The 18,721-nt window shown below is 42.6% G+C and overlaps 1 protein-coding gene across 1 annotated transcript in view; it reads right to left on the bottom strand.

Moving 5' to 3' along the window:
* Positions 1 to 16,885: 16,885 nt before the first annotated feature.
* The window catches only part of LOC128947409 (ras GTPase-activating protein 1-like), a 112,457-nt gene continuing 110,621 nt past the window's right edge, over positions 16,886 to 18,721 (bottom strand). Inside the window, exon 25 of the mRNA XM_054291669.1 lies at positions 16,886 to 16,969. Coding sequence (XP_054147644.1) covers positions 16,886 to 16,969 — 84 coding nt within the window. The remainder of the gene's footprint in view (positions 16,970 to 18,721) is intronic.

Genomic DNA, 18,721 nt, shown 5'->3' with positions numbered 1-18,721 from the left:
CTGACCCGTGCCCTGGAAAGGGCAAAAGGGAGGTGAATAAACATCTACACAGACTCGAGGTATGCATTTGGAGTCGTACATGCACATGAGGTCATCTGGAAAGAGAGGGGACTGCTGACCTCACAGGCAAAGAACATCAAACATGCACAAGAGATATCCAGCTGCTGGAAGCAGTTCAGCTGCCTGAAAAGGTAGCAATTATGCACATTAAGGCACACCAAAGAGTGAGCTCAGAATTGGAAGAAGGAAATGAGCTGGTGGATAGAGAGGCAAAAGAAGCAGCAAAAGGTGAGGTAGCTACTGAAGGAGTTCTTATTCCAGATGGACAAATCTCCCTTGAAGGTAAGCCAGAATATAATAAGAGAGATAGGAAATTAACTGAAGATCAAAAAGGGACGTATAACCAAGAAGGGTGGGCTACCATTGAAAAGAAACTGGTAATCCCTTCCCATTTGTTGTGGTCACTAGTAAGGGAAGAACACCAGAAAACGCACTGAGGAATAAATGCCCTATACACATACCTGATTGAAAGAATTGTTGCTAGGAATTTATATGCCACTATTACTCAAGTGACCCGACAGTGTGATCTTTGCCTCCAGACTAACCCCAAAAATACCCCCAGACCGAAACTCGGTCAGATTGGGAGAGGCCATGGGCCTGGACAACAGTGGCAAATTGACTTTTCAGAACTCCCAAGGAGAGGGGGGTATCGGTATTTGCTGGTATTGACAGATACATTTTCAGGGTGGCCAGAAGCATTCCCCACCAGAACTGTCAAAGCTAGAGAAGTGACCAGAGTATTATTACAAGAAATAGTACCACGCTTTCAGAGTTCCAGCCACAATATCCTCAGATAGAGGATCACATTTCATTTCCAAAATAGTGCAACAGATTAGTAGCCACCTGGGCATAGACTGGGAACTTCACACCCCATACCGCCCCCAATCAAGCGGCCAGGTGGAGAAAATGAATCATTTGATTAAACAGAAAATCATAAGACTGGGGCAGGAAGTTAATCTACCCTGGCCCCAAGCTCTTCCACTAGCACTATTGCGAATTCGAACTAAACCTCGAGCTAAAGAAAAGTTGAGCCCTTTTGAAATACTCTGTGGAAGACCATATGGAATACAAAAGGGAATGTCCACCCACATTGGAGAGGTAACACTAGCCACCTACATGGTGGCCTTAAACAAACAGCTCAGAGAAATTGAGAAACATGTGGCTGGAACTTGGAGCCGGGAGCTAGATGGACCAGTACATAACATACAACCTGGAGATTATGCATATGTTAATCTCTTACAGAAAAGACCTTGGAACCACAGTGGGAGGGACCATTCCAAGTGCTTCTCACCACCTTCACTGCAATCAAAATCAAGGAGCAGAACGCCTGGATTCATCACTCTCGGGTGAAGAAGGTCCAGAAACCCCTTGAGGAGTGACGCCAGGAGACAATGAACTGAGACTAAAACTTACTCAGGCAAAATGAGTATATTGCGGTCGGGAGTAGCTCATACTTTAGTTTGTAGAATCGTTTTGTATGTAATCATAACTGAAGTTTTAGAACTTGAGAGTACCTCTATCCAAAGCAATGCTGAATGGCCTTGGTCCCAGGCGTTTAATCAGTATACTGGATCCATGGGGAAACCTTCTGAGATAAAGGATTTAAACCTATCCACTGTAGTAATTCATGGAGATCAGGTATATGAGGAGCAGGAATGGCAGGAACAGAAACTGTGGACACTTCAAGGGATCAGAGGAGAAGAAATCAAGGTAGGGTGCCGGATGATAAATCGGACGGCTTATGAGAGACCAAATGAAATTAGTGTATCAACTTCTCCTGGTGTATATGAACACCAGGAAATCTGTGATAGCCTAAATGAATCAGACTGCTGGTGTAATTTCACCTTAATACAGCCTGTAGAAATAACTTGCCTTTGGGCATAGGATGATATCGGACTTTCATTTAAATTCAAAGTAGACACTACACTTTTTACCACAGCAGGACCTTATACAACCCATACCAAGACTCAAATAGTTCAGACTCAACCCAAACTTGAACCTGAGGTGTATGAAATAGGCCCCTACGTAATAAGGAATGTGGGTGAACAACAACTATTATTCAATCCAGAATGGTCTCTCAAACGTGTGGAGTTGATAATGCAAATTAACATCTCAAAAATCCAACCAGCCTGCTCCCCCTTCCTAAAAACTTCCTTTGAGGGCTGGACAACATGGTTACAAAAACAGGCATATCTCAGGAGCAGAACAAGAAAGGATCTAACTGGCATATTAGGGACAGGATTAGGAGTTTTAAATGGAATTGATTCAGAAATACTGATGAATAAACTGGCCACTGCAGCAGGTAGCCTAACAAAATTGAAGCAGCCTTTACAGTCATCTCTATTGGCATTAGGAACTAGCCAGTGGCAGATTTCAAAAGTACTGTCAAAGTGGGAAACGGCCGGGGATCAAGACCACAAGTTAATAGTAGAAACACTTAGTACAGTTCAAGATAATGTGTCTTTAGCTTTCAGTTGTATACAAGCACAGTTATGGGTGCAGGCAACAGCAGCTCTGATCATACAGGAAGGGGGTTAAGGTAATTTTCCAGCTGAAATTCGGAAGATTGTGTGGGATAATGCAATTGATTTTGAAAGGAAGTTTCAATCCTGGTGGACTATGGTGAATTTCACCTATGATCCTGTTTCTAATGTGGCAACTGCCTTTGTGCTTACCATACGTAATGCCACTGTTTATGTTATCCATCCCATCATTGCCCTAGGATTAAAGCATAAAAAACAATACTCTATCCTTCAGAACATAGAGTGTGGGCACGAAAGATGAATGGAAAGTGGCAGACAGTAAACTTAGAATCCTGCATTACTAGAGAACAGATGGGATTCATTTGTGAAAGCAATACTATTAATGCTCAGGATGTGTGTTTGGACACTGAACAGAGTATTTGTCACTTTGAAATTCATCCAGTCACTGACCAGAAAACTGTGCTCGTATATACTGGAGAAGGGCGTGTATGTCTGAGAACTGCCTGTGCTGCTGTACAAATTGATAGCAATGATGTTATTCTGTCTAGTAGAAATCATTCTAATTTCTGTATTTGTAATTTTGTTAAGATTATCAGGTGTGATTTTTCATACTTGGCCCCAGTGACATCCCACCAGCTGATTAAAGCCAATTACACAATGTATCACAGACTACCACCTACCCCTATTGGGATGAACCTTACATTAGTAAAACAATTAATTAAGCATCAGGACCTATTGGAAATCTTGAAGGAAATCCAAGAAAGCGGAAAGAAAACCTTAATTACTGTCCAACATGATACAAAGGAGATAACCAGAGTTCTACAAAGAATAAAACAAAATATGGATCATCACTGGTGGGATGTGATCTTTGGGTGGTCACCAACTGCAAATGGAATCTTTAATAGGTTGTGCCACCCCATTGTAGTTTTACTAATATTAGTTGGGATAATCTTAGGATTATCTATTATATTGTTAATTTGGAACTGGAGAATGCTACAACGAATAGCTGTACTAATCTCTTTGTCAAACATACATGGTGAAGCATTAAAAGACACTTATTGTCGTGAGGGTTTTCATTAAGTAAAAGAATTTACTTATTTCCTAGGAAAGGGGGGAATGAGACAGAGTAAAATCCCCCAGAGTAGAAATCCATTTTGAATTGGGTGAAATGTCTAGAAAGGGTGAAAAGTCTGCAAGGCCTAAGTAAAGGGAAAACTGCAGGACAGAGATAAGGAAGAGACAAGGAGAGACTGATAAAGAAAAACAGAAACTACTGCAAGGGCAGGCCAACCTGACCCCAAAATTCTTTCTGATAAAGAAGAACTAGCAGCAAATGTCATGTGAAATCCATAAAATGAATATGTATGAGTATTTGTGAAACTGTATGCATATGTATTTGGGGGGGGGGGGAAGATAAAAAGAGATCTGAAGTTCTCAGAGGTACGCATGCCTTTTTAAGAGAGAAATCTCCTCACGTGTCCAGCGCTGCAATAAAACATACCGGCTTTACAACTTTCACAAAGTTGTGGAGTTATTTTCGCCTTCTCCGCAAAACATTCTATGCTCTTTCAGGAGTAACAAATCTAAGGCCAATCAGTTCTGTAAAGTCATTTCTGTAGTGGCTTGTAATTGCATGTTTAGGTTTTTAAATCCTTCCTGGGCAACTTGCCAATCTATCTACCTGACCTGTAAGTTTGTACAACATTTCTCTATTCTGGTAGGTTGTGCAAGGACCAAACAAAGACTGTAGGGCCTACCCAAATTTCACTCCACTAGAGGGTTCTTGGCAATTCTACAAAATCCATCTGCCAATAGTCTCCTGGTTCTATTCCTACCCAAATCCTTCCTAGCTGTGCCTGTCAGCTAGCCACTGGGTTGTTTTTCAAGATCTCACATTTTGACATTACTGATTTTGCCATTGTTAACATCCCTACTGAGATTAAATTTCACTTTAGCAATTTCACCAATGCCTCTGCACCCCAATGACATTTGTTATGTTTAATTTGTAGAACTTCTCTCATTATTAAGGGGGTTACCACTATTTGCCCTTGTGTAGTTACATATCACCCTTCTGAATTCTTTTGTGCATTTAGCAAACGTCCCAATCTCTCATCTTCTACTGAATATTTTGGTTTTGGAGGCAAATTGAATAGAGATACATTAAGTTTTAAAGGTATCAATGCCATTGTTGTTTTCACTTCTCGAGCAACCTGTCAGGCTGTCCAGTCTGCTTTTCAATTTCCCTCACAAATTTTGGAGCTTCCTGACTGGTGTGCTTTACAGTGTATAATTGCCACTTGTTCAGGTTTTTGTACTGCTTTTATCAATTGCAGGACTGCATCTTGATGTTTAATGTGCGTACCTTGAGAAGACAGCTGTCCTCTTTCTTTCCACAGTGCTCTCTCTACAGGCACCACTCCAAAAGCATATTTTGAGTGAGTCCATATGTTTACCCTTTTCCCTTCACTTAATTCTAGAGTTCTGGTTAAGGCAACCAGTTCTGCCCTCTGGGCAGATGCATTTGGTGGTAATGCTTTTGCCTCCACTACTGTACTGATTGTTGTTACCGCATATCCAGCATATCTGGTTCCATTCTCCATGAAGCTGCTTCCATCTGTGAATAACTCCCACTCTGGTTGCTCTAGTGGGACGTCTTTCAGGTCTTCTCTCACTGAATAAGTGTACTCTATTACTTCTACACAGTCATGCTCTAATGGGCCTTCTTCAGTTATGGTACCTAGAAACAAAGCTGGATTCAAAAGGTTAGTTGTCTTTAATGTGACATCATCCTGCTTGGTTAGGATTACCTGGAATTTTATCATCCTGCTTGGAGATAGCCAATGGCCCCCCTTTTGTTCCAAAACAGTGGTTACCATGTGTGGTACATGGACATCTATGTGCCTTCCCATAGTGATCTTCCTGGCTTCTTGTATCAGCATCACAGTGGCTGTGACTGCCTGCAGACATGAGGGCCACTTGGCACTTATATTGTCAAGTTGTTTGGAAAAATAGCCCACTGGCCTTTTCCAGCTTTCCAGATGTTGGGTCTGGACTCCCAGTGCTAGGTGCAGCCTTTCATGTACAAACAACTGAAAATCTTTAGACAGATCAGGTAACCCTAATGCTGGAGCAGTTGTCAGTGCTGCTTTTAATTTTAGGAAGGCTTCTTTCTGTGGTTTGCCCCAGGTGAATGGCTGAGTCTTCTGGGCTTCGTACAGGGGTTTCGCAATTAGTCCATGATCCACAGGCGACACCACCCTGCCATCCCAAGGAAGACTCGCAGCTCGTGTAGATTCTGGGGTTCTGGAATAGCACAAATAGCTTGAATACGGTTAGTACCTAGTTTTCGTTGCCCTTGTGAAATTTCACATCCCAGGTAGATCACAGTCTGTCGGGCAATTTGTGCCTTTTCTCTGGATACTTTATAACCTCCCATTCCCAGTGAATTTAAAATTTTGATCGTTACCTTTATGCAGGTTGCTTTTTATTCTGTAGCTATCAGTATATCAGCGACATACTGCAACAACAGGTATTGGTCTCTCAGTACTTGCCCATTCTCAGTCCAAATCTCCAGCTCCTTTGCCAGTTGGTTTACGAATAAGGCCGGACTGTTCTTGTATCCTTGTGGAAGCCATGTCCAGGTGAGCTGGGTTTTTCTTCTGTTCCCTGGATTTTCCCACTCAAAGGAAGTTTCCTACTTTGTTTGTCCAGGGGTATGCAGAAAAAGGCATCTTTTAGATCAATTCTGGTATACCATTTATATATCTCTTTTACGGATGTCAACAACATGTAGGGATTGGCAACCACTGGATAAATGTCTTCAGTTATTTCATTTATTGCTCTCAAATCCTGCACTAGGCTATACTCACCATTTGGTTTCTGTACCAGGAATATTGGTGTATTATATTCTGATTCCCATTCTTCTAGAATTTGATACTTTAAGAATTTATCAATAGTCTTTGCTATTCCTTGCCATGCTTCTGGTTTTATGGGATACTGTTTGACCTGGACAGCCCTCGCCCCTTCTTTTAATTCTACACGTACGGGTTGTGCCAATTTAGATTTTCCTGATATATCTGTTTCCCATACAGAGGGGATCACTGCATCTTCTACTTCCCTAGTGATGGTAGAAACTGGTTTTTATTTTATCATTAGAATTTGTCCTGTCTTTGACTCGGGTATTTTCATTAGAAGTTCCCGGTTCTCAAAGGTTATTACCGCATCAAGTTTCGCCAGCAAATCCCTCCCTAAAAGTGGAATTGGACACTCAGGCACATATAAGAATTCATGCGTTAAAACCTTGTTCCCAAAACACAAATCTAAGGGTTGCAAGAATGACCGATTTTCCTCCTTCCCTGTGGCTCCAACTATTGTCGTTGTTTTGTTCCCAATTTCCCCTTTCAAATCTTTTAGTACAGAATACGTGGCCCCCATATCCACTAGGAATTTTACTTCTTTATCCCCTAATTGTATAGTTACTACAGGTTCCTGTATAGATTTTTGTGATTTTTGTTCAAATTCTAGTCAGCTGCTATAATTTCCCAGCACCATCACCTTGGCAATGTCTTCCTGCTGGAACTGATTGCCCTGGTTAAACCGGTTTGGGCACTCTCTCTTCCAATGCCCCTCCTGCTTGCAATACACACACTGATTTAAGCCTAACCCTTGCATGACTGGTCCTCCACGGCCCCTGCCAAACCCACCCCTCCCCATAGTCCTGCCGCCTCGACCATCTCTACTATGTTCCCTTGAATTCCCTTGTAATACTGCCAAGACACTTTGCCCCTGTTTTTTGTTAACTCTTTCTCCCTGTTATTATAAACTTTCCAGGCCACCTCAAGCAGTTTATCTAGGTTTCTTAATTCCCCTCCCTCTAGTTTCTGTAACTTTTTCCTAATGTCTTCTTGTGACTGGCCAAGGAAGATAAGAGCAAGCTGAACTTTTTTTTGCTCTGTGTCTATTTGGAGGTCTGTATATTTTCTCACTGTTTCCTTAAGCCTTTCCAAACACGCAGTAGGGGATTCTTTCTTTTCCTGCCATATCTAATACAATTTAGACTAATTCATTGTCTTAGGTATAGCATTCTGAACCCCTATCTGGACCCACTTGTGAGAGTCTGTCCGAATTTTCCCTCATCTGCCTCACGATCGTCCTTGGGAGACCACTGAAGAGAAGACCCCCCCTGTCTATATCTGGCTCTGAAGGAGAAAAGTCACACGCCACGGGCCCTGAGACCTGAAAGCTCAGTGTTAAGCTACTGTTTTCACAAGTGTGTTTGCTGTATGCTAAGAAGAGGGCACCATGCCCCGTTTGCAACAATAGCAGCTCTGGAAGCTGTCCCAGCTCTCGGCCTGGCTGGACTTCTCCTGAGTTTCAGGTGGTCTCCCACAGAAGACCCTCACCTGTATTACAACCACCGTGACAGACAGACTGAGATGTAAGAAGATTCTCCACCAAGGACTGAGACATGAAACTCCTAACAGGCCCCTCTGCTCCTTCCAAGGACTGGGACTGAAACCCCCAGCCCGGGGGAGGTGTGGGGGGGAGGCAAGCTGACCAAAGCGAGATGTTTGCCTGCAGGTTGTGACCACTGGAGCAAGAAAAGAATGGCTCTCATTTACTGCTGAGAACATACACTACCTGTTACATCTGTTCCCTATTGTATCTGTTTCCCCTCCCCCTCACAATTTTCAGTAATAAAAACCTCTGAGTTAGCTAGAGCCTTTGAGATCTCCCCAGTGTAGCAGGCGGACCCACGGCTGGACTGCACCAAAGGACTTCGTCTCTGCGTTGGTAGCTATATCCCCTCTCTCTCTCTCTCTCTCTCTCTTTCTCTCTCTTTTTCTCTCACTTAATCCCTCTATTGCATTTTTGCTGTAGTTATTTCAATAAAATTGCATTTGTTTTGATTATCACTGCAAACCCCCTTGTACCGTGTTGGTGTTTTGCACTCTGAGATCATTCCTACGAACCATCAGGTCATCTGTCCGCTAGGACGGACCCTGACACCACTCCTGATATTTCTTTAGCCTCTGCATACTCCCGGGTGTATTACGATCCCACCCTGGATCCTCGGTTGGAAAATTATCATCTAGAGTCCCCATCACTAGCCTGTTTCTGATATCTTCTCTCACTCTTTCCTTAGCTGCCCCAAGTACCATCTCTTTCTCAGTAGAATCCAATAAAGTATCTAGTATTACTTGTATATCATCCTAGTCTGGATTCTGAGTTTTCATGATCATTTTTACCACCCTTGCCACTTTATCAGGATTTTCCCCCTAAGTCCCAGCTGATTGCTTCCAAATTACCAAGTCCACAGGAGAGAAAGGTACTTTTACAAATACTGGCCCCTCTGCTCCTATCCCTTGTCTCAAGGGGGCAATCACAGGCCACTTTTGCCTGCCCAAGTCTTTTCCTGCTTTAGACAGGATCGGGGCGAGCTTTGACCAAGTCTGAAGAGATACTGGTGTGGCTGATTCATCTCCACTACTGCTATCTTCCTCACTCACATTTCTCCCATTTCCTTGTACCACAGTTAGATTTTGATCATCTCCCAGGGAAGAAGGATCAGGTGAAGGTGGGAGAGGGGAGTAGAGAGGGAAGGGTAAAGTAGGATTAGGTGAAATAGGGTTAGGTGAAGTAGGGTTGTGTGGAGTAGGGGAAAGCGGAATAGGGCCAGGTTCTCTTGGTCCTGTTGGAACCATTTGTAAATCAACATCCATATTGTTCCCCCAACACAAACTTTCTTTCAATGCCAGGTGTTCTAAACAACACTTCCCTTTTACACAGACCTCACACTTATCACTCGCAAATGCCTTGACCACCATCAATCCACACTCAGTCTGCCATTCTGGCTTATTTCGCAAATGGAAAAACAAATCAACATATGGAACCTCATCCCAATTTCCCTCTCGCTTATAAAACAACATCAACTGTAAAATGGTGTTATATTGCAAAGACCCGTTTTTCAGCCACTTTTCCCTATTCTCCAGGACATATTCTGGCCACCATGTATTACAAAAATCAATCAACTTAGCCTTCTGCAACTCTTCCCCAAAGTTGCCCTGTTTCCAATGTGCTAATAAGCACCCCAAAGGAGAAGTACGCAGTATGGGGGCATTGACACCCAAAATTGCTTTAAGCTTCTCCATATTACAACTACAATACACCACAGATGCCAAGCTTGCAACGCTTTTGCAATTGTCTAACAGACGGCGCCTAGGCAATACCAGGAATTCCTTAGCCCAACCACGCGTAGCTTTCGCTGTGTTTTATTGGCAGGCAACCAGACCAGAGTGAAAAGCACCTTACCTTTCCAGGGGACATTGTGAGCGGCATGAGGGTTGCGGCACCAGTGGGCTCCCTGAGAATCTCTCGGTGTCGGCTGGAGCGTGATTGGGTGATGGGGTCCTCAGCAGTGCTCACAGAGTCCATCTAGGGTTGCCAAAAATGTTGGCATTCACAAACACATAATCACGGAATGATTATATGCAGGTGCTTTTATTGAAGAGCTCTAGGGTGTCAGTGGTACAGACCCAAATCTGACTCCGACATGGGTTCGGGATGAACATGTTTTTATACCCTTATCGTTATATAACTACATATTAATTATTAAACTTATATTGTTCTATTGTATACATTGATTTCATCCAAGCATAGATTTTTGTAATTTCCATCAAACCCCTGGGGCAGAGTGGAAATTTTCCAGAGTAGAAATCCATTTTGATTTAGGTGAAATATACATCTTTGAGTTAAGTCTGTAGCTTGCTCTTTAGTCTGACTGCCTGTTCTCACGAAGGGCCTGTGCTTGGAGGGACTGCTTCAGCCGAAGGACAAGAGATAAGGGGGGAGAGGGAGGAGGAGGGGGCAGACAGAGCAGGGCAACCTGACCCAGGAGTTCTTTCTGATAAAGAAGAATTAGCGGCAAGTGTCACACGAAATCCATGGAATGAATATGTATGAACCTATTGTGAAATTGCATGCATATGTATTTGAGAGGGAGATAAAAGGGGATCTGGACTTCCCAGAGGTAAACATGTCATTTTAGGGGAATGATTCCCACATGCATCCAGCGCTGTAATAAACATACTGGCTTTAGAACTTTCACAAAAGTTACAGAGTTTGTTTGCTACCGCAAATCATCCCCCCAACATAATTTCTCATTATTCTTGTTATGATTAAACAATAATTATATCCAATTACCAAAAAATCATCTAATTTAACAATCATATAATTTATCATAGTCATTAAATGATTATACAGGTACAGCCTAACATTTTCCCAGGGCCTACCAGGCCTATCCTTCCTTTCTAACTCCCCTGAATATTCCATGATTTTAGAAACATTTTATCTCAATGCTATCAAAGTGAGCACACCCTGGGGAAGCAAACAAAATGTAGCAGAAATTCTGTAGCTGTAGCAAGACCTGTGGGGGTTCGGCGGATGTGGGGTATCAAGTTAAAGTGTAACAGGAAGCCCTAATTAGTGGCAGAAAACAGGGGGGCTAGGCAGGGAATCACTCCCATGGATAGCTCACCAGCAATGACTGGTCCCAGGGTAGGGCTGCACAGAGGTAGTGGCCCTGGCGGGGGACAGCAGGCTCCCAGCACAGCATGCACTGGCTTTGGGCTCCCAAGCAAGCCAGCAAGCCCAGTCACACTGCCAAAGGAAAAGAAAAAAAAACAGGCAAAACCCACAAGGCAACAGTATCTCCAGTCAGAGGCACCACGCTGCATGGTTGTCGGGAGAGTAGCTAAGAATTGGAAAAGTACAAGGCTGTGGCTAATTCCAAGTCCTGCACCTGCAAGATAGCGTGTTCTTGGGCCTAGCTGTAGTATAATGACAAATAGTGAAAGAGACATGAGAAAAGAGAGATGGAACCCCTAAGGAATGGGGAAGAGCTGATGTTGTGGTGTGGCCAATAGACGGTGTAAATTACAGAATATTCATGAGCTTATTACTTGCTGAATAAGTGTCTGATGCTCTCTTCAATAAATAAAGCTTGCTGATCTCATATTGAGAGTCCCAAGTTTTCCCTGCACCCGACAAATGGCTCATCCCCGGCAAATGGCTCATTCTGCAACACATGGTCACTGAGCTGATCGTCCCACCGGAAGGAAACCACAGGCTTTCACCCCCCCAACCCTCACAGGATCCCAAGCTGGCTCTCACCCACCATGATACTCCTGGAGCTGGGAAGGGCCGGGGCAAATGACCAATTCGGGACACAAAAAAAAAAAAACAAAAAAATGGTTATGGGATAAAATCCACACCCAAGACAGCTGCTTACCAGGGTTTGTTGTTGCAAGCGGGCCCGCAGCCGAGTAATAATTAGCATAGACGCCATGATTCACAGAAGGCTGATCAAGAATTCTTTATTAAGAAACCCATTGCTCTTTTATAGACAGTTACGATACAGGTGGACCTAATTGGTCCTCCAGTCCAAACACCAGCACCATTGGCTAAATAAGAAACCACCCTTTAGTAAACAAATCTCCATAACACATTCCACATGTTCACAATACCAGGTGCAGCAAGTTAAGAATTGTTTTGCATTCTTTTCTCTGATCTTCTCACAGCCTTTCCCAGGATGATGCCTGGGAAAGTTGTGTTTCTCTCTGTGGCCAGAGAGCTGCTGCCACAAGGGTTGACCCACAAGTAAGAACTGTGGTGGGTTGATCTTGGCTGGCTGCTAGGTGCCTACCAAACAGCTCACTTACTCCCCTCTCCTCAGCAGGACAGGGGAAGAAAAGATGCAAAAGCTCATGGGTCGAGATAAGGACAGGAAGGTCACTAACCAATTACCATCATGGGCAAAACAGACTCAGCTTGGGAAATATGACTTTAAATATTGCCAGTAAAAAAAAAAAAGAACTAAAACCCCAAAATAAAACCACCTTTCCCCCACCCTCCCCCTTCTTTCCAGGCACAGCTTCACTCTTGCCTCTTCTACCTCCTTGTCATGGTTTAAGCATAGATGGAAATTAAGCCCCACACAGGCCCTGTCCTCCCCTCACTCCCTCAAGAGAGATAAAAGGCAGATTCCGAGTTGAGATAAGAACAATTTACTGGAAACAGCAACGAGATAAGAAAATGAACAGTAACAGCTACAATACTAATAACAACAGTGTATGAAAGAATGATTACATGCAAAAATGCTCACTGAGTCTGACCCAATGCGGCATGACTGCAACCAGAGCCATCCCACCGCTCCATCTGCCACTTGTTCTGCTGGAAAAAGGAACAAAATGGAAATGACCCCCTAATGACCCCCTCCCCCCCCCCCCCCCCTTCCCAGAAGTGAGTCCCTTACTTCCATCTCACAACAATGATGTGAATGGTATAGAATAACAACCTAGACACAGCCACACAGCTCTAGGCTCTGCACCCTCTTGGCTGCTACCTCCCACTGGAGAATAGGCTGGGGAGTGAGTAAGAAGTTTGGAGTGGACACTGTAAAGAAATAAAGAAAACTAGTAGCTTAGTGTAACTTACTTAGCATTAGTAACTAGATGTGCTGAAGCCTCAGGCTGTGAGCTGTGAATTTACACCAAGATACACTGAACTTTTACCTACTTAAGTAAAAGGAGGCCCCAGAGCCAGTTTGAGCCAGAAGATAAGGAAGCAAGGAAGGCAACTACCCCTGTCAGCATAAGATGCAGCCTTAGAGGTAAGAGAAGAAATGGGTTCACCTAGAGACAATGAAGAGACCCAATGAAGAACAAGACTACCCCATACCATAATATTACTATTGGACTAAACTGTCACGTGAGGGGTGGGAAACTTGCGTTGTAAGGGTATAATTGCCCAAGGATTTCTTTGTTCAAGGTCCCTCTCCTGAGGCACCCAGGTCAAGCTGTATCTCATCACTGTACCAAATAACCTAATTTGCTAGATTCTGCCTGAGACTCTGCTTGGTGAACCCTAAGCTAAAGCCAAAAGGGAAAATGTCCATGTGAGTGTGTGTGTCTGGAGTCAGCACAGGGTACCCATTGGTTCAGTGGAGCCATTCATCATGAATGGACTGTAAAGTCCTAGTGGTCGAAGTCTCAGGTGGTATGAATATAACTCCTTGATTGAGTGTGAGATGAGGCAAATTTCCCTAACAGACACAGAGAGGACAGCTGACCTGAACTGGCCAAAGGGATATTCCATTCCATTCCATTCCATTCCATTCCATTCCATTCCATTCCATTCCATTCCATACAATGTCATGCTCAGCAATAGAATTCGAGGGAAAGGATGAGGGCTTCCTTTTTTTGGGGGGGGAGAGGGAGGTAGCTGTTGTTCAGAGACTGGCTGAACATCAGTCTACTTCTGGAAGGTGATGAGTAATTACCTTTGCATCACTTGTTCTGGTTTTCTTTTCTTCATCTTTCTCAAATCCTGAGTTCACTTGCTTTTGCTCTTCCTATTTTCTCCGTTCCTTCTTTTTTTGTGGGGGTGGGAGTGGGGTGGCATCTGAGCAAATAGCTGTGTGGTGCCTAAGCTGCTGGTGAGGGGTAAACTACGGCATTATTTTCACACACTGTTTTAGGAAATATGTAATGGTGTCAATTTTTAAATATATATAGTGTATTGGTTTTGCACGGTCTAGTTTTTGCTAGCAGGGGGGCTATAGAGAGATGGGTCCTGTGAGAAGCTGCTGGAAGCTTCCACCATGTCCAGTAGAGCCAGTCCCTGATGGCTCTAAAGATGGACATGCTGCTGGACAAAACTGGGACAATTAGAGAGGTTGGTAATGCCTCTGTGATGACATATTTAGGAAGAAAATCAAAACAAAGTGCACACAGTTTTTCTTCAAGTCAGAGAAGAGGAGGAGGTAGGAACAGGTGAAGGAAAACAACATGGCAACACCAAGGTCAGTGACGAAGGAGGGGTAGGAGGTGCTCCAGGTGCTGGAGCCGAGATTCCTCTGCAGGCCGTGGTGAAAACCATGGTGAAGCAGGTTGTCCCCCTGCAGCGCATGGGGATCCACGGGGGATGCAGAGATCTACCCGCAGCCCGTGGAGGAGGCACTCATGCCAGAGCAGGTGAATGCCTGGAGGAGGCTGTGCTCCAGTGGAAGACCCAGTGGAGAGAGGGGGCCCTTGCTTCCAGGCTGGAGCAGCCTGTCCTTGGAGGACTGCACCCCGGGCAAAGAGAGACCCATGTTGCAGCAGTTCTGGGAGGACTGTTTGCCCGTGGGGGGAATTCATATTGCAGCAGGTGCAGTAGGACTGCTGGTTGTGAGAGTGGACCCATGCCAGAGAAGTTCACAGAGAACTGTCTCCCATAGGAGGGACCCCATGGCCTCACAGGGGAAGGACTCCTCTCCCAGAGCAGCAGAAGAAAATCTCGGCGGTGAACTGCCCAAAACCTGCATGCCCTGTCTCCCTGTGCTGATGGTGGGAAGGAGGGAGGGTCTGGGGAGGAAAATTTGTTTTAAGGGTTTATTTTACTTCTCATTATCCTCCTCTGATTCTGTTAGTAATAAATTCACTTTGCAACCTTAAGTTGAGCCTGTTTTGCCCTTGAATTTTTTTCTCCCAGTCCTTATCTCAGTCATGAACCATTTGTAAATTTTTTTTCCCCTTCTCCACTGCCCATCTATAGCAGAGGATGGTGAGCGAGCGATTCTCATGGGTGCCTTGGGTTGGGCCAATGTCAAACCACAACATATACCTAAATGCATCTTTACCTACAGTCAGTTTTATCAATGCATTTTATATGCAGTAGATAAATAGCTAACCATATCTGCTATCCAAATTTCATTTTTACAGTGTTCTATTACTTGAACACAAAGTTAGTTTCTATGGAGAATCTATTGGCAGCTTGATTATTTTAAAACTTATTTTTCAAGTTCAAAAATAACATTCATGGAAGCCTTACATTACACACGAGCCCAATCAATATATGTTATAAAATGGTGTAATGGATGCATGCATGTCTGATAGAGTGATAATAAATTTACTAAATTCTTATTGTTCACTTTTGTAAGCATTTTAAAAAAGCATTGTGATTTGCTTGAACGGATACACAATCCTTGATGGAAGAATTATTTAGACTGAATCTGTGGCACATTAAGAATAAAGCTGACAAGATCTGTTCTGCATATTCTTTTGACATGATTCCAGCAAGAGAAACAGCATGGTATAAAAAGTATATAGGAAAGATTGTTCTTACCATAACTGTCAAAATCTGGAAATTGTAAATACATGTTTAAGTGGTTGAAAAAGTCAAAATCATAATAATTGTAACCACTCAGAAATTACAGTAAGAAATGTTATGCAGTTACATGTAGCTGTCAAAACAAGGCATATCTTTCCTTGTCAGTTGGTAGTTCTTTTCCAACAAGACAGAAAAACTTTGGCATTTGCAGGTTGTCCTGGTTTAGGGCAAATTTTGGAGAAAACCTGCAAAGGGGTTCCTCTAGAAAGCAAATTCAAGTGGCCTCTCCCCCAAATGGATCAGGAAAAGATTTCCTTGGAGATAAGTGGAAAAAAATGTTTATTTGACAAGCAAAGCATTCACCAGCACAAAAAAAAATAAAAATAATAATATTAAACAATAAAGCCTCTTGCCGCTCCAAAGAGATGACAAACTCAGGAAATCCCCTTCATGGGCTGTGGCTCGGCTCGCTCAGTCTGTTATCAGTCCCTCCAGCGCTGGAAATGCTGTAGCCCAGGCCAAGCCCCAGGGGACCACAGGTGTGAGCTGGCGGTGCTCTTCTGGGTGTTCAGTCCAGAGCAGGTTTAAACAGTTCCAAGAAAAAGAAACAGTAGAGTCTAGGGAACTTCTCTGCCTCAGCTAGCTAAAAACTAACTAAAAAGCAAAAGAGAGCTCTGTCCTGGTGTCTGTCCATCTGTAGACAACATAGTCCAGGAGCAGGAATGTGGAGGAGTGAGTGCAGTTTCTGAAAACAAACTGCACGCTTCTCCTCTCCCCCTCCCCCTTCCCTCTCAGAACCAGTCTTAAAGGTGCAAAACTTATTTCTGGGCTAAACAGACCAATGGGGATACAAGCATCATAAAGTCACCCCAGGACACAGGTGTTCAAAATAATTTTCAAAGTTACTACAGTCACAGCATTTTCTTTGCAAAAGGTAAACTGTACACCAAGGCTCAGAGGCTGTAAAAACTGGTTCCAAGTGGAAAAAAGTGCAAATATCCTGCACAGATAGCTTAAAGAGCTGCTGGTTGAATCATTTGCTAACAGAATCTTTGTTTTCTTTTTTGCATAGTTCACACATCACTGGGAATGTGACAGGGTGTGCGATTTTTGGCAAGAGCAAAAAAAGTGATACCTGTGTAAGTTGCCATGTTAGACATGCTGGATTCATGCAGAATTCAGGTAGAAGGCTGCTACCTGATGTTATTAGACAATGAATATTGATGTTGTTTTTGTTGAAGCAGTTCTGTAATAGCCAACAGCTTCTTAAGAACATGCTGCAGAAAAAAATACAAAAAGAAAACACAAACAACAAAAAACCCCAGTACAACCCTACATTAGCAAGTAGAAAAAAACAACACCCGTCTTGCTTGAGAAGCATCTTCAACATTAACCTACCAGACTTAGAATTAGGTAGTTTAAAATATATTTAAATCCACAGCCCCCACACTCCCTCTCCCCAGCTCCAGTTTCACAGTCACTAAGACATTATTTCAAAAGGCAACTGTAAAACAGCAATATGCAATTTATCTGCAGCCATGGAAACCCATTAAGTCTTGCCAACTTAACCTGAGAGTTTGAAAATGAAACAGTTCTATCTGTTAAAAACAATCTGTAAACCAAAAATCTACTCTCAGGTATTTTTCCAATGTGAAAGTGCAGAACTGGGCCAAGAACATGAAAAAAATTCTGGTGGAAAATAAAAAAAAGTTGATAATCCAATTCACTACTGCACAAGCAGAAGCACCCTCTGACTTTCTGAAAACCTGGTCATTAAACTTGAACAAATGCAACTGAACATACAAAACAGGCTGAAAAATAGTATTGCTAATGCACTGTCAGGAGTTCAATAACTTTTTCATTATAGTAGAACTGTGTTCAGCTACAACAGGTTGATGATACACATTAGGGCACTTATAGGTGAAAAAAAAAAAAAAGATTCAAGAGGTTTTTTTTATGGAAACCCATGAGGAGAAATTACTCCTCTGAAGTAGAAATATAAGTGTATTGAGAAAACAGTGTCACATTTATGACCCTTGAGTGCTACAGATGCAGGCCTCGTGAAAGAAATTCCCTCCCTTATCTGTAAGCAATACATATTGAATACTGAAAACTTCTACTATCCTGACTTGCCAGTGTAGCCATCATCTTTGCTTTGTCAAGACTAGAAGTAGCTGTGAATTATGAACTTGAACATGACTGATTTTTTTCCTCTCATATGCCCCTGAAGAAGCAAATTTTAGTAGTTATTAAACTAGGTTAGTTTTTAATTGCTATAATGTAGTGTTATCTCATTTTAAATTCCTTGATCTTTCTTCTGCCAAAGCTAATTGAATACAAATATATTTTCACCATTCGTAACATTGCCCTAAGTGTTCCCAGTAATATCCTTATACAAAAAAAAAAATTACTGCCAAAAAATACATTCTTTGAGTAATATCTGCTGAGATGAAATATAGATTTATTATCTATTTGGGTTTAAATTAAGGCCTTGAAAGAGTCAGGATATAGGAAGCTCAGACTTCAAACCATGACAATAATAAGAAATCTGATTACAACAAGTAATTTTGAAGCAATTAAATTAAGAACTATTTTTAAAACTGCCTCTTCAACATGAGTCATTAAATAGTTTGAGCTGATACTGATTAAATGTAAGGAAGACCATCTCTAAACCAAAAGGCTTTCCATAGTACAACTGCTGCTGTCCCCAAATCATTAGCATTAAAAAGGGAACAGAAATTATCTCCTGCACAGCACAGTATACTAGTCAAGCATACCAAAACATGATACTGTGCAATAAGTAGGATTGGCAACTTGAAGTTCATCATAATTAGTAGACCATAGGCAAGTATATTACTTTTTGAGACAATGCATGAAGTCATGAAGATTTTTTTCCTCTTAAAAATAAGTTTTCATAAAAGCTGTACACAAGTTAATTATTTGGAACAGAACATTCATTTATAGCATTTACTAGAGAAGTTTGCCATGATTGTTTACAAACATAATAAATCAGGAAGCAGAAGTGAAGT

The sequence above is a fragment of the Melozone crissalis genome, unplaced genomic scaffold (genome assembly GCF_028551555.1).
Source record: "Melozone crissalis strain CALT ecotype California unplaced genomic scaffold, PUWL_Pcris_2 ptg000105l_1, whole genome shotgun sequence".
NCBI lineage: Eukaryota > Metazoa > Chordata > Aves > Passeriformes > Passerellidae > Melozone > Melozone crissalis.
This window is presented reverse-complemented; position numbering and strand designations above follow the sequence as displayed.